This window comes from Tursiops truncatus, chromosome 3, assembly GCF_011762595.2.
Source record: "Tursiops truncatus isolate mTurTru1 chromosome 3, mTurTru1.mat.Y, whole genome shotgun sequence".
Lineage (NCBI taxonomy): Eukaryota > Metazoa > Chordata > Mammalia > Artiodactyla > Delphinidae > Tursiops > Tursiops truncatus.
In genome coordinates this window covers 117,685,587-117,702,390 of record NC_047036.1, presented here as the reverse complement: position 1 = coordinate 117,702,390, position 16,804 = coordinate 117,685,587, and the positions used below count along the sequence as shown (strand labels likewise).

Sequence of the window (16,804 nt, the reverse complement as noted above, 5' to 3'; positions counted from 1 at the left end):
ACTCACCTGAACAGAAGCAGCTTCATCCCTACATTCATGAAAATCTCTGGATGTTAACAAGGAATCCTTTTTCTCACAGCTCTCCTGGCTGATGAGCGTGTCCGCATAGTTGGGATGCGGGAAGATCACGTGACTTCCCCGCGAATCAGAGGTAAGGGAGACCTCATGGGAATAGGTCTTCAGGAAAGCCTGTACTCCCTCCATGCCCACAAAGCCTGAGGCTGGCAGGCCTGCCAACCCGACGCCCGAAGCCTGGAGAAGACTCGACTTGTGCCACCGCCACAGTCTGAGAGCCAGCAGCACAATGACAAAGGCGAGGAAGATGCAGGAAACAACGGCCACTGCCACCACCAAGTACAGTGTGAGGTCTGAATCATCAGAGCTGGTGGGGGTCCTGATACTACCCAGGTCGGCAAGGACTTCTGGGATGCTGCTGGCCACTGCCACGGTGAGTGTGACGGTGGCAGAGAGAGGGGGCTGGCCATGGTCCTGGACCGCCACCACCAGGCTCTGCTTGAGTGCGTCTCTGTCCAGCAGGGCCCTCGCTGTGCGCACCTCACCCGTGTGCAGCCCCACCGTGAAGAGACCTGGATCGCTGGCCTTGAGCAGGCGGTAGGACAGCCAGGCGTTCTGACCTGAGTCTCTGTCCACAGCCACCACCTTGGTCACCAGGTAGCCGGGCTCTGCAGAGCGGGGTGCCAGCTCTACACCCGTGGAACCGTCGGTGGGAAGCATGGGGTACAGGATCTCTGGCACATTGTCGTTCTGGTCCAGGATGAACAGGCTCAGTGATACGTTGCTGCTGAGTGGAGGGTCCCCACTGTCACTGGCTGTCACCAGTAGCTGCAAGTCTTGGATCTGCTCATAGTCAAAGGAGCGCAGCGCATATAGGACGCCAGTGTCAGAGTTGATGGAGACATAAGACGAGAGAGGCGTCGCCATGATGGTGTGTTTGGTCAGAGAGTAAGTGACCTGGGCATTGTTGCCACTGTCAGGGTCATGGGCCGTCACAGAGAAGATGGAGGCGCCTCTGGGGTTGTTCTCCGGGATATCGGCTGAGTAGGAGGCATGAGGGAAAATGGGTGGATTGTCGTTGGTGTCTGCCACGTGCACGGCAATATGAATTTCAGTAGATAGAGGTGGGGTTCCTAGATCTGAGGCCACCACTGTTATATTATACATAGAGATCTTTTCTCGGTCCAAATATTCCCATATCACCAATCTATAATAATTATCTATTGATTTTTCTAATTGAAAAGGTAAGTTATCACGTGTGTAACAGACAACTTGACCATTCTTCCCAGAGTCTCGGTCATGCACATTCAAGAAGGCAATTACTGTCCCAGGAAGAGTATTTTCCAAGACTGGGCTAAACAAAGATGTAATGGTCACTTCGGGTCTGTTATCGTTGACATCTTCCACTGAAATGAGCACTTTGGTCCGTCCCAGAAGTGCCCCCACATCTTCAGCCTGTATTTCCATGTCATAAAATGCACATTCTTCATAATCTAAACTCTTTGCTGTTGATATTTCGCCAGTATTTTCATTAAGCTGGAATAACGGAGATTGTTTTTCACTAATTTTCCAGAATTTATAAGCCACTTCTCCGTTGGTTCCCTCATCCGGGTCGCTAGCGCTTACAGTAAGCAGCCGGGTGCCCGGGGGCACGTTCTCTGGGACTTTCACTCGGTAAATCGGTTGAGCAAAAACCGGGGCATTGTCGTTTGTATCCAACACTGTCACTCGGATGTGCACTGTGCTGGAGCGACGCGGTTCGCCTCCATCGGAGGCGACGAGGACCAGACGGTGAGCAGCCTCCTCCTCGCGGTCCAGGGCGCTCTCCAGCACCAGCTCTGGGCTTATAGTTCCGTCGTCTCTAGTTTGCACGTCCAGGGAGAAGTGGTGATTGGGGCTGAGCTGATAGCTCTGCAGGGAATTCAAGCCCACATCGGGGTCAACAGCCCCTGGGAGTGGATAACGTGTTCCGGGCAAAGCAATTTCGTTAATTTTTACTTCCACATTGTCGACCTGGAACTTCGGATTATTATCGTTGATATCAGTGATTTCTATTTCTATTCCCCAAAGTTTCCCTTTATCCTCAACCAGGATGTTAATATTTACAAGACACCGCGCGCTCTGAGCGCAGAGCTCCTCCCGGTCTATCCTGCCCGCGGTGACTAAGCTGCCGCTTCCCGGGTTCAAAGCAAAGAGCTGCCTCCTACCTCTGGAGACGATGTGGACTCCGTGCTGCGCCAGCTCTTGTGACTCCAGCCCCAGGTCCTTGGAGATGTTCCCCACGAAGTATCCTTTGTCGCTCTCTTCAGGCACGGAGTAGTGGATCTGTCCTCTCCCGATCTCCCCTAGCGTGCCCAGGAGCGCGCACAGCAGTACCAGATCGCCGCGTCCTCGGTAATTCTTTGGAGTGGCCATTGTTCTTTCACTAAGGAATCCACTCAGAATCTTCACTGGGCATATATGTCTTCTTTACCTTGTTGCTGCTTTGCAGATCATCTTATGGAAAGCTGGAGTTTCCCAAATTTAGGGGCGGAATTTTGCTGCAGTCCTGCAGTTGGTTTGTGAGATCTGCGGGTCTTTGTGAGGTGGGAGCCCAGAGTATCCGGACGGTTTTTGGTTGCATTTATCTCCAAGTAGGTGAACAGCGGCGCTTAGAGTCCTAGGCAGTTACTGCACTCAGATTTGTAATATTGAATGCTAGATTACTTAGGAAAAAGTTACTACTTGCTTTTTATAGTTTGGAATAATTTATCTCTGAATTCATATTTTAAAAGTAATTGCCAAGAAGTGTGGGATGAAGTATGGTTAAAGTCTTACAAAGTATTATTAAATGATCAGATTTTGGGGTTAGTGTCATATTAAATTACTCAAATTTCTGGAATATATTTACTCTGTTAAAAATAAAATTTTATTTCTTATTATGCTCTAAGCTTTACTGTTAATATCTTCAATATCTATTATCAAATAAGAACTATAGTTATCACTGGAAATTAATTCATTTTTAGACTAAAATACACCTATTGGAGATGACTGACCCAGAAGTTGTTTTATTTGGTTTAAAACAATTAATATTTATAGTAAGCTTCCTGTAGAGTTGTTGCCTTTTAATATTCTTTTTAAAATGGCATTTTAATTACACATTAATAATAATGTTTTCAAATTAATTTTGTGATGTTTTACTAGGATATGTGCTTTTACTTTGAAGTTTTATCAGAGATTATTTAAATTTTATATATTTTCTATTTGAATAGAAAATACTTGAAAGATACAAATGAATATACAATGAAAAGCAAGTTTCCGTCCTATTCTTCTGCCAGTGAGAGATGATTACATTTTAAAGCCGACTTAGTTAACTTTTAAAGGTATACATATAATCTAAAGGTAATTTTACCTTAACTAGCACTTTGATCAAAAGAACCACAAAATTATCACTAACGAGTCAAAAAGTGCCAGTGCAAGAATAAATGTCTCTTTTCTTCAGCAGTTTGTACAGTGGCCATTAACTGAAGCAGTTGCTAAGGGAAATCTAGCAAAGGCCCGATACAATGTATTATCATCTTGTGTATGTACTTGTATGCACATAAGACTGTCAGTCTTGTCTAAAATTTGAAGAATTCAACATGCTATTTTTCTCCTAGAGATAGTAGAATGACTAGAAGACCTCTAGCTATATTAGTTTAGGGCTACAAAAAAAAAGATATTTCAAAAATTACATAGGAGAAGTGTGTGTGACAGGAATAACAGAGGCCAAAACATTGTGTTTTCTTTGATAGAGGAAGCCTATAGAATGAGCATCAATACAGATTAATCCTGAAAAACCTATGCTGCAAGTAAGGAGAACATGCTTTTATCTTCTGGTGAACATAATGAATCTACTGATAAATAAAATGATTTTACACACACACACACACACACACAGAGCACAATGAATACAATTACAGTAGGCCCATCTACATAAAAATACAGGTTAAGAGACGTTATTCTAGGAGTTTTTGAAACAAAAGAGAAGTAAATATAGGAAACAATATTAGATTAATATGGAAACCATTATAGTTAAATCAATTAAGAAAACTACCTAATTTTAGATTATATTTTTTCTTTAAAGGTTTATTTATATGACTGCCTACATTTACATTTACAGTATATCCAAGCTGAAAAAAATCACAATATATTAAGCTGTGGAAGAAAAATTTAGGGAAAAATCTCAGTAGTTTTATGGGAGACCCTATAACATTGCCTAATGTTTCCCTTGTAGATAAAACCACAACTTGACTGCTTTGTAAATCTGAGCCTGGTAAGACACCACTGAAAGACACATAATTGCTCCGAATTCAACCTCCCTTGAAGAATGGTATGACAGCTTTTAGACTGGCTACTACACTCTTAAGACAATGTTTGGATCGAAAAATTGTATATAGGCACACATTGGTAATATCTTGAGTTTGGTTCCAGACCACTACAATAAAGGGAATAGCACAATAAAGCAGGTCACAGAAATTTTTTGGTTTCCCAGTGCATATAAAAGTTATGTTTTAAGTGTGCAATAGCATTATATCTAAAAAAATGTACATGCCTTAATTTAAAATACTTTATTGCTTAAAAATGCTAACCATCATTGGAGCCTTCAATGAGCCAAACATAATCTTTTTGCAATAGTAATATCAAAGATCACTGATCATAGATCGCCATGACAACTATAATGATAAAGTTTGAAATATTTTAAGATTTAAAATACTGTGACACAAACTGTGACACAAAGACATGAAGTAAGCAAATGCTGTTGGACAAATGGTGTCAATAGAGTTGCTTGACCCAGGCTTGCCACAAACCTTCAACGTGCAAAACAACAACAACAACAATGAAAAGACAAAGACTCAGTATCTGCGAAGCGCAATAAAGCAAAACGAAATAAAACAGAGATACGCCTGTATTTGCTTGTGAATATGGAGAACTGTCTAGACCATAAGAAGCAGGTTATACTTACAGGAAACTCACCTGATGGGAGGTTGACTCACTGGAATTACAAAGTGGAAATAAGGCCCCAGATGAATCACCGCAAAGTATGTCTTGTCCTGAACTCAACTGCTCATTACATTTTAGAAAATTAAACTCTGTCTTTCCAGTATGGGCAACGCACAGATTGTAGGAATAAGGTAAAGTTCCTTCACTGTAGTTGGGGGGAACCACGGGGCCAGACTTGACACAGACACCAGGCTGAAAGCAGCCCCAGGCAGCGGGGCTGGAGGAGCGTCGAAGGTGTAGGGCGACCGCCAGAATCACTGCCAGGAGGAAGAGCACGGAGATCAAGGCCAAGGCCACCACCAAGTAAAACTGCAGCTCAGCTTGGGGGTCAGTGGGCTCAGAGTGGTCACTGAGGTCCGGCAGCGCCTCCTGCAGGCTGTCCGCGAAAACCAGGAGCAGCGTGGCGGTGGCCGAGAGGGGCGGCTGTCCCCCATCACGCACAGCAACCAGCAGGCGCTGGCGGGCCGCGTCCCTGTCGCCCAGGGCCCGCGCCGTGCGCACCTCGCCCGTGCGCAGCCCTACGCTGAAAAGTCCGGGCTCGCTGGCCTGCAGCACGTGGTAGGACAGCCAGGCGTTGTGTCCAGAGTCGGCGTCCACCGCCACCACCTTGGTGACCAGGTAGCCGGGCTGCGCGGCGCGCGGCACCGTGTCGAAGAGCGCCGAGCCGTCGGGCCCCAGCGCCGGGTACAGCACCCTGGGCGCGTTGTCGTTGCGGTCGCCCACCAGCACGCGCAGGCTCACGTTGGCGCTGAGTGCGGGCGAGCCGTGGTCGCGGGCCTGCAGCGTCAGCTCGAAGGCGCGCAGCTGCTCGTGGTCGAAGGCGCGCTGCGCGAACACCACGCCGCTCTGTGCGCTCACGGACACGTAGGACGACAGCGCGCGCGGCTCCAGGTCGCTGGCCACGATGGAATAGGAGACGTGGCCATTGAGCCCCAGGTCAGGATCCAGCGCGCGGACTTGAGTGATGGAGGTGCCAGGAGGGCTGTTCTCTGCTACGTGGACCACGTAGGAAGCCCGTTCGAAAACTGGCATGTTGTCGTTTACATCACCGATGTGCAGGGTGATGCTTGAGCTGGAGGAGAGGGGTGGCTTGCCTCTGTCAGTGGCTGTGATGGTGATGTTATACTCAGGGGTCTGCTCGCGGTCTAGAACTCCATCTGTCACTAACTTATACGTGTTTCTTGAAGTATTGAGTATTTTAAATGGAACATCACCTTCTAATTTACAAATAACTTCTCCATTGTGTCCGGAATCCTTGTCACGGATTTTGAGCAAAGCAATGTGTGTTCCCAGCTTGGTGTCCTCCATAATAAGATCTGGTAGAGACTGGAATATCACTTCTGGGACATTGTCATTTATGTCTAGGACTTCTATCTCCACGGTACACTGGGCAATCATTCCTCCACCATCCTTTGCTTCCAAAACTATGGAATATTCTTTGACTTCCTCAAAATCTAACGCATTTAGAAGAGTAATTTCCCCAGTATTAGAATTCAGGTCAAACTGGGTAATCTGGCCTGCTTCAGTGAAAGAGAAGGTGATCTCGGCATTGACACCCTCATCTTGGTCAGTGGCCATAACTCGAAGCACAGTGGTGCCTGGGAGCACGTTTTCTGGAAGCTCCACCCTGTATAGTTCTTGGCTGAATACTGGAGGGTTATCGTTGGCATCAGTCACTAGGACTTGTATCTGTGCAGTACTGCTTAGGGGTGGATCCCCGAAATCCAAGGCCATCAATGTCAAGTGGTAGGACGTCTGCTCTTCCCTGTCTAAAGGTGTCTTCAGTACCAGCTCAGGGTATTTACTGCCATCTAATTTCTCTTTAATCACAAGTGAGAAATGATCATCAGGACTGAGCTGGTAATTCTGTAGTGAGTTGGTACCAATATCTGCATCATGGGCAGATCCTAAAATAAATCGTGCCCCAGGCTTTGTGGACTCACTTATTTGTAGCTCAAAGGAATTTTGCATGAATTTTGGTGTGTGGTCATTAACATCCTCGATCTCCACACTCACGTGATAAAAGTTCAATGGATTTTCAGCAACAGCCTCAAATTCTAGAGCACAAGCCGGCTTCTTCCCGCATATCTGCTCCCGGTCTAGCCTGCTGCTAACAAGTAACTCCCCGCTCTCTGAGCTCACAGTGAAGTAAGGCTTCTCCGAACTGACCCGCAGTTTTCGAGTCGGTAACTCGTGGACACTGAGTCTCAGGTCCTTGGCGAGGTTCCCCACCACCGAGCCCTCTGGCATCTCCTCGGGAATCCTGTAGCGGATCTGCTCAGAGAGCGCCAGGCAGAACAAAGACAGCAGGAACGGAAAGAGCACTGGCCGCCTCTCAGCCCAGCCCCTCTCCCCAGCTCCGCTCCCCATCCCTCTTGCTCCCCTCAGCTTGCTCACCGGCTTGGAGACGCCGGATTACAAACAATCTCTGTGCCGCAGTTGTCCGGAGCTCCGAACAGCTTTATTCCGGCGTGGGGGGTCAGGCAGGGTTTCTTCTTCTCCAGAGGAGGAAGCGGTGGAAAGGCTAGCGAGTCTGAGATGGGAAAGTGCGCTGCGTCTGCGCGAGGAGGTCGCCAGCACCAAGCTCTCCACTTTGGCCAACAGCGGCGCCCAGAGTCCGCACTAGGAAACTGCAGCCCCCGCTGCTTAAGTTTAAACAGCTAAAGTAATTATAACCGTTGTGCCCAGCTGAAAAACCTTTTTTAGATGTCCGTATATTTAATAACGTTTAATTTGTACTATTAGAAACGTCATTATCCCAACTTTCCAGGTTTTTAGGTAAATCAGGTAGGTTTGATATATAAACATCTATATACTGACATAATTATTCCCCGACTTTCAAATCCGCACTAGTAATAGAAGGATAACTGTAACACAGACTTGGCCTAAACGATCTCAGAGCATAGTAATTGTGAATACTTATTAATTAGCAATATACTGGATAAGGTTTTATCTTTTTTTTCCTCGTAGCCTTTTCCCTTACTGTTGTGGTACCTAATTCAATTTTTCCAGAGAGCAACAGTAATGCTGAAATTGTCTTTTAAAAGGGTACAATTTTTTTTTGAGCACAGGCTCCGGACGCGCAGGCTCAGCGGCCATGTCTCACGGGCCCAGCCGCTCGGCGGCACGAACCCGTGTCCCCTGCATCGGCAGGCGGACTCTCAACCACTGTGCCACCAAGCAAGCCCTAAAAGTGCACAATTTATACTTACCTCTCTTCTTCCAAAATAGTTTCAGTGATTTCTTTATAGTAACATTTCTTGATTTTAACTTCCAATATCTCACTTAAAGAAATGATGCAGCCTTTTAGAAAAGAGCCTATCCCTCTCCTTCCCATTGCACGATTATTTTCCTGGGTACAAAATGCAACATAAATCTCCAAAACTACAGGGGAATAATATATTTTGCTTTGCAACACAAACTCACTAAGCATGGTCTATGTACTGAGGCACTTGTTCCCACTTCTGTACTTATCACATCCCGTAATGACGGTTGAAGGAAATAGTCCCTAGAAAGTTTATTTGCAATAGCTCACTGAATTTAGTGACGATTTCTCCCCTTTGTTTAAAAATATTTTTAATCATCTAATAAATTTGGTTGGGGGGGTTCTTTTTCAAAATACCTGATAGCCACATTTCTGCCTCATAGAGTGTCAGTAACATTATCCTCTCCCCCAAGTGATTGTACATCTGAACACTTCAGAATGTATGAAATATACTCCCACAGGACTGCACAGACCTTTATATGCAAAACACCACATAACACAACATTATGCTAGAAAAAATGTGCTCTTACCTAATACTCAAAAGGTCCCAGTAAACAAGATTACCTTGTCATCAACTACTTCCTGATACTAATCAACTGATGTACTGAGTTATACTAAAATGTTGTATAACAAGTATAGAAGTAGTTAATTGCAGACTAGATTACTTCTAACTGAATTTTTCAGCAGACCCAATAAGTAAAATTCACTACTGGTCTAGGACTTGAGTGTATGAGATGGTTGTTTCATAAAGCCAGCATCCCAAATCTCCCACTTATAGAGCCCACATACACACTTTGAATGACTGCATCACTAACACAGCACATTAGAATTTGGGGTAAAAACATGCAATGGCCTATTTCACAAATGTTACTTATGACACTTGAATGGTATTTTATTTGATGTCGCATTTTATTGGTTTTGGACAATGACCTTTAGTGTAGTATTAGACTCCATGCCTGTCATTGATAAAGATCTCAGTGAAGCCTGACACACACACATTTCATTCTTTAGGCATCCATCTAACCTTCTACCAGGACCTGACTTTAACAGACAATTGTGGTTTAAATAGGTCAAAAGCCATGGAGGTTTTCAAGGTCACCAGGGGGAGTTACATGGAAGCAGAAGCAAGGCACAGAAAAAATTTTCAAGAGCCTTTTATAGATCTGATCTAAAGAGAGTCCTGAGAAAACAGAAGTGTACTTTCTTAAGAACCTCATGCAATGAGAAAGACTTAACAATTCACTCTCATTTATAAAATACATGAATTAAGAACACCATGTGGAACATAAGTAGAAGGTATAAAAATGCGATTATCCACTTATTCACAATCTTGTCCATATGCTTTCACTATAAATATGATGCCAAAACCTATGTCAATAAGCGTTCCATGTTAAAGAATCACCTCCGAAATAAACGATTAATCTTGCTTTACCACTTAAAAGGGTTTTTTTACCCATCTTCAAATCACTTATTTCGCAAAACAATAAAGAAATTTACACAAAATATACTTCTTCAAAGAATATAAAGATAAATGAATGACTGAACTCACCTGAATACTTTGGGCTTTATCCTTACATTCATGAAAATCTATGGATGTTAACAAGGGATCCTTATTCTCACAGCTCTCCTGGCTGATGAGCGTGTCCGCGTAGTTGGGCTGCGGGAAGATCACTTGACTCCCCCGCGAGTCCGCGGTGAGCGAGACCTCGTGGGAATAGGTCTGCAGGAAAGCCCGCACCCCGTCCACACCCACAAAGTGAGAGACGGGCACGCCCGGCAACCCGCCTCCTGAAGCCTGGAGCAGGCGCGACGTGTGCCAGCGCCTCAGCCTGAGCGCCAGTAGAACGACGACAAAGGCAAGAAAGACGCAGGACACCGCGGCCACGGCCATCACCAGGTACAGCGTGAGGACGGAGTCGCCAGAGTCGTCGGAGCGCTCGAGACTCCCCAGGTCTGCCAGCACATCTGGGATACTGTCAGCCACAGCCACCGTGAGTGTGACTGTGGCGGAGAGAGGGGGCTGGCCGTGGTCCTGGACCGCCACTACCAGGGTCTGCTTGAGCGCGTCTCTGTCCAGCAGGGCCCGCGCTGTGCGCACCTCGCCAGTGTGCAGTCCCACTGCGAAGAGTCCTGGATCACTGGCCTTGAGCAGGCGGTAGGACAGCCAGGCGTTCTGGCCCGAGTCTCTGTCCACAGCCACCACCTTGGTCACCAGGTAGCCGGGCTCTGCGGAGCGGGGTGCCAGCTCCACACCCGTGGAACCGTCAGTGGGGAGGGCGGGGTACAGAATCTCAGGTGTGTTGTCGTTCTGGTCCAGCACGAATATGTCCAGTGACACGTTGCTGCTGAGCGGCGGGTCCCCGCTGTCACTTGCAGTCACTCTCAATTGCAGGTCATGAAACTGCTCATAGTCGAAGGAGCGCAATGCATACAGGACTCCAGTATTGGAGTTGATGGAAACATAGGAGGATACAGATGGCCCCTGGAGAGTATCTTCAGATACGGAGTATGTGACACGGGCGTTCTCGTGGCTGTCAGGGTCACATGCAGTCACAGAGAAGATGGAGGTGCCTCTGGGGTTGTTCTCAGGCACAAAGACGGAGTAGGAGGAGTGGGGGAAGGCAGGTGGGTTGTCGTTGGTGTCTGCCACATTCATGGAGATGTGAGTTTCCGTTGACAAGGGCGGGCTTCCACCATCTGTGGCTTTCAGTGTGATGTTATATACAGAAAATTTTTCCCGGTCTAGGTTTTCTGCTGTCACCAATCTATAATAATTGTCTATTGATCTTTCTAATTTAAAAGGCAGATTTTCTGAAACAGTGCAGGTCACCTGACCATTTTTCCCAGAATCTCGGTCTTGAAGGTAGAAAAGAGCAATTACTGTTCCAGGAGGAGTGTTTTCAGGGACTGAGCTGCTTACAGATGTTACAGTCATTTCCGGGGCATTGTCATTCACATCTAAAATTGTGATCAGTACTTTAGCCCTTGTCATGCTACCAGCACCATCCTGAGCTTGAACTTCCATTTCATAGTAGCCAGATTCTTCATAATCTAGGCCATCTAAAGTTGACAATTCTCCTGTGTGGGAGTTCAGCTGGAATATCTGTAGAATTTTTGGAGTTATTTTCCTAAAAGAGTATGTCACTTCCCCATTGACTCCCTCATCCAGGTCGATAGCATTTACCGTGAGTAGTCTTGTGCCCACTGGCACATTCTCAGGGACAGTTACTTGGTACTGGGGCAAAGAGAAGACTGGCGCATGATCATTCACGTCCACCACTGTTACTTGGACACGGGCGGTTCCGGATCTGGGTGGATCACCGCCGTCAGAGGCTGTGAGGAGGAGGTGGTGAGCTGTCACTTCCTCCCGGTCCAGCACGCGCTCCAGCACTAATTCCGGATATTTAGTTCCATCCTCTCCAGTTTGCACAACCAGGGAGAAGTAGCGATTGGGGCTGAGATGGTAGTTCTGGAGAGAGTTCGTGCCCACATCCGGATCCCTAGCCTCATTTAACGGAAATCGCACCCCAGGAGCTGTATTCTCCATTATTTTCACATTCATTTCTTCCGTCAGGAATTTAGGAGTGTTGTCATTAACATCCATTATTTCCACTTCTATAGGGTAAAGATTCATTTTATCTTCCATCAGGATGTTAAAGTTCACCAGACACCGCACGCTCTGCGCGCAGAGCTCCTCCCGATCTATCCTGCCCGCGGTGACCAAGCTGCCGCTTCGCGGATTCAGAGCAAAGAGCTGCGTCCTACCTCTGGAGACGATGCGGACGCCCCGCTCCGCCAGCTCCCAGGACTCCAACCCCAGGTCCTTGGCGATATTACCCACAAAAGACCCTGTGTCTGTCTCCTCCGGAATGGAGTAGAGAATACGTCCTGCCGAAACTTCCCTCTGGGTCCCCAGGAGGATGGAGAGCAGGATGAATCCTCTGTAGTCCCCGCCCCTCTCCCGAGCCGCCATTCTTGTTGTGCTCATCTTTAGACACTGACCTATCTCCTGTTGTGTTTCTGGATGCCAGTATGTCTGCGTGGAGCCCTCTGTATTCGGAAAAGGAGCCCAGAATCCAGTGGTATAGAGGCCTGAGTTTAGTGCAGCTTGGAAGAGAATTTGTCTCAGTCTGGCCTTTCTTTGTGCTGTAAAAGCTCAGTGGTTCTGGCGGATCTTTTGAACCATTTTTCCCCTGGCTGGTGAACAGCGGCGCTCAGAGTCCTTACTAAGTTACTGCACCATATTGAAGCAAAATAATTGATTTTTCAGAAAGTTGTTTTATCCTTCAAAATTCTCCCATTTATATTTCTTCAATTCATACAACTCTGATATCATTTAAAATTAAATTTTAAGCAACTGTGCGTTAATGCAACAATGTTCATGGATGGATGTTTATTAATCCCAGATTTTTAACTCTCTGCCCTGCATTGCAATTTTGAAATGATTCTTAGACATTGCCTCACACCTTATTGCACATAGATAAAAATCAGTCATTGCAGATAAAAAAAAGTATGATTTATTTTTAAAAGGTGTGTATACATAAGAAAGATGTTATGTAGAAAATGTTTATATCAGCATATACATTTAAGTTAATTCAATAATATTGAACATATACTATGTTCTAGACACCACCATGGAAGGCAGAGTCCATTTTTTCTTTAACATATAGAGAGATAATTTAATAACATTTTTCATTGAATGGAATCTTAGAGATTGTTTAGTCCAATACCTTCATTTTAATGATTTTAAAAATGAGAGGGAATTGCTTTATCCTTGACTATATAATGGTAGAACCAATGTAGGAATACAAATATCCTCATTCCCAGTCTCCTAAGAAGAAAAAAGGGAATCACTGTTGGCCTTGGCTGATGCTTTATGCTCAAAAAGTGCCATTAGAGATGAGGTGAGAAGCCAAGCAGCTCCAATCAGCTACAGAAGCAACTCATTTTATACAGAAGGCATAAATTTGCAGATTCTACTGGTTGTGGATTCATAAGGAAATGAGTGTTGGCTTCACTGTTTCTTTTCATTATGCAATTTAAATAATCACCCTACCCTATAATTGAGAAAAGATGGGTCTCTAAACAGCCTTTGAGGATAGATGCAGGACTGTCCTGAGAGGATCCTTAGAGGTACTCACTGCTCCACTGATGTTAACGAAGTAAAACTCAATTGTTGATGGATCCGAGGTTACTCTCAGCTGGCAGAAATAAAACAAATTCCTTCCACATAGTTGCAGAAGAGAGAGACCTGTTCTGAAATGAAGACCTGGCAAGAAATCACCTTGCTTTGTAAATTATTTTCAGCCCTGGGGAGTAGCTAGTAGCACCAGAAGGGAGAACTAGAAGTGACACTGTAAAAGCTTAGCTCAGTTGGTGAGAAGTTCCTAACTAAGTAATCTATTTCTGCTCTCCGATGGCCTTACGTCAAAATACAGGAAATACTTTGAATAAAATGCCGTTTCAATCTATCAAAATAATTCACATCATATTTGCTTTCACCTAGTAGATAAAAGAACTTTTTTGTTGTTCAAAGGAGCCAATATGAGTATTGTAGATTAATTACATAACCAGGAGTTTAAAACTATTAGTTTAGTAGCAATCTTGAATTTCTTGTTGATGTAAGCAAAGTATATGGTCATTAAAGATCATAAGTACTTGCAGATATTTTCAAACAAAACTTTCATGTCCATATATTATGGTTCCCAATGTCATAATTTTTTTTCTTCTTGATACTTCAAAATTCATAGCGTAATCTCACATTTGTCTCTTATTCTGTTTTTAAAAAGTCTCGATTAACAATACTTCTGGGTACCTTCTTTGGAGCTAAATAAATAAGATCTAGATAAAGGACACAATCAAGTTTTTAAAGTTACTTTACAACATAAAATTAAATATTAAAAATTTCTACTCAACCACCAAGAGGTGTTTAAATGTAACATAAAACTACTGTATAAAATTGAAATAATGTATTTTTAAAGGGAGTATGTTATTATTGATTGAGTTATTGGGAAGACTCTTGACCTTCATTTGTTTACTTACATAAAAAAATTCTATGAAAAGTCTATTCATCTTCCCAGACAGTGAGTTATTCACCTCCTCTCCTTTCTTTATGGGACATTTTTTTTCCTGAAGATCCATTTGTTTGGAGTTCTGTTTAGGTTTTCATTCCCAGGCAAAGATGTAGGATTCTTCCAATGATTCTCTCTGAGATTTTACTTCTTCCCCTTTGACATCACTTGATCAGAATGGGTGGTTTTCACAAGTGATAAAATAGCCCAATAATTTGGTAGATTTTTTTCCTGGTGCTTCCAAATCATTATATGCTCAAAATCTCAGATTGCCTATCTTTTTAATAATGATCTATAGTATGTAAGTCAAAGAGCCTCAGCCACAACTTAGCAAAGTCCATGATTGCCAGGATTTAACACTTGTTCAGTCCACGTGAATGAATGACTATTGTGAGAGTAGAATCTAACAGTTTTTCTGTCAGTGAAATATTTTATTTGTTTAAATGAAATGTTCACGGGTAATTCAGATAAGAGAATAAAGTAAACTACCTAGTATCCCAGTTACTCAGCAGATAAGGAAATAAAATAAACCAGTCTACCAACCATGAAACGGTTAGTGAGTTTTGTTTTTAACAATGGAGGTACAAGATTAGTTTAAATCATCCAAAATTCGTAGTATACTAAATAACATTTACACTCTCACAGTGTGTGAAACAAATCTTAATATTAAAGACCATCTGACTCGCACGACCAATATCCAAGATTCAAGTTCTTTAAAACCTGAATTCTATTAAATTCTGATTAAACCATTAAAGAATTATATCACAAATGTCCAAACAAATTATATTTGAAATGTGTATGACTGGAATCTCTTGGTTAGTCATATACACCTGGAATCTTGAAATAAATAATTCTACAATAATCGCTGAAAGTAAATATCGATTTAGAAAAACATGCATTAATTATCCTTTAGCAGCTAACTTAAAGATATCAACTCAGTATTATCTTTCTTTATAAACACTGACAATTTCAGATTACAAAGGAAGTTCTCACTCATTTTCAAGATATATTCTGAATTGTCTACTTTACACGTGCATACCAAATTTAGATGCACAAATGGCAAATCCATTGTGTTATCAAATATTAGAATCCGAAGCTCAGGATTGGAAAATACCTTGGCTATCATGAAGTTCAACAACTCACCAAATTATATCAATATTACCTCCTGTATGCCATTAATCCCAGGACAATCAACGTCCTTTGGAAAAGCACCAATAATAGAATCTCCTACCTCCTAGGAAGTCCATTTTGTTAGAACAACTTAACTGGAAACTTTGCTGTTTTCTACTCACCAAGCCATAGTTTCATTCACACCTTTGGGCCATGATGATTTAGATTAATCATTCTTTTAAATGACAACCCTTGGGCTTCCCTGGTGGCGCAGTGGTTGGGAGTCCGCCTGCCTGCCGATGCAGGGGACACGGGTTCGTGCCCCGGTCCGGAAAGATCCCACATGCCGCGGAGCAGCTGGGCCCCTGAGCCATGACCACTGAGTCTGCGCATCCGGAGCCTGTGCTCCGCAACGGGAGAGGCCACAACAGTGAGAGGTCCGCGTACCGCAAAAAAAAAAAAAGACAACCCTTCTTTCCTTAAATATTTGAATAGGGTTCCTACATAACAAAAGCTTTATTTTATCTGGGTTTAATATGCTAAATCATTTAAATTCTTATTTGAATACTATTAATCCTTCATTCTCCCATTCACTAGTCCTCTAATTTTAGAGCTGTATCTTGTAAGTGGACACTAATTACCACATTTAAAAACTCACTTTCTTTTTCTTTCTTTTTTTTTTTTGCGGCACGCGGGCCTCTCACTGTTGTCGCCTCTCCCGTTGCGGAGCACAGGCTCCGGACGCGCAGGCTCAGCGGCCATGGCTCACGGGTCTAGCCGCTCCGCGGCATGTGGGATCTTCCCGGACCGGGGCACGAAACCCGTGTCCCCTGTATCGGCAGGCAGGCGGACTCCCAACCACTGCGCCACCAGGGAAGCCCAGATCTTAATCTTTTTAAATAGAGGCTGTGATTCAGTTTTTTCCACAGTATAAAAATAATCTCAGGGGCTTCCCTGGTGGCGCAGTGGTTGAGAGTTCGCCTGCCGATGCAGGGGACGCGGGTTGGTGCCCCGGTCCAGGAGGATCCCACATGCCGCGGAGCGGCTGGGCCCGTGAGCCATGGCCGCTGAGCCTGCGCGTCCGGAGCCTGGGCTCCGCAGTGGGAGAGGCCACAACAGTGAGAAGCCCGCGTACCGCAAAAAAAAAAAAAAAAATCTCAGATATGCCACATGATAGAAAAAAAAGAAAAGAAAACAACTAAGAAGTGAGATGTAAGCAACCCAAGGCACAAAGAGCTTGCCAAGAGGAGAGGAGTAAAGGAAATTCAGGGCATACATTATTACGATTTATTTTGGTGAAATTCGAGAAAACTAAGATTTA

The 16,804-nt window shown here is 44.3% G+C and overlaps 1 protein-coding gene across 8 annotated transcripts in view; it reads right to left on the bottom strand.

The window, feature by feature from the left end:
* The window catches only part of LOC101336507 (protocadherin gamma-C4), a 171,868-nt gene that overhangs the window by 115,329 nt on the left and 39,735 nt on the right, over positions 1 to 16,804 (bottom strand). The window contains exon 1 of one of the 8 annotated variants that reach the window (XM_033853314.2): positions 9,852 to 12,530. The exons of 5 other annotated variants lie outside the window; for them this stretch is intronic. In XM_033853314.2, the coding sequence (XP_033709205.1) occupies positions 9,852 to 12,290 (2,439 nt within the window). In that variant the 5' untranslated portion in view covers positions 12,291 to 12,530. Of the gene's footprint in view, positions 1 to 6; positions 2,933 to 5,010; positions 8,081 to 9,851; positions 12,531 to 16,804 lie in introns of those variants that run through there. 2 more of the 8 variants (XM_033853320.2, XM_033853311.2) reach the window with 2 other exon arrangements.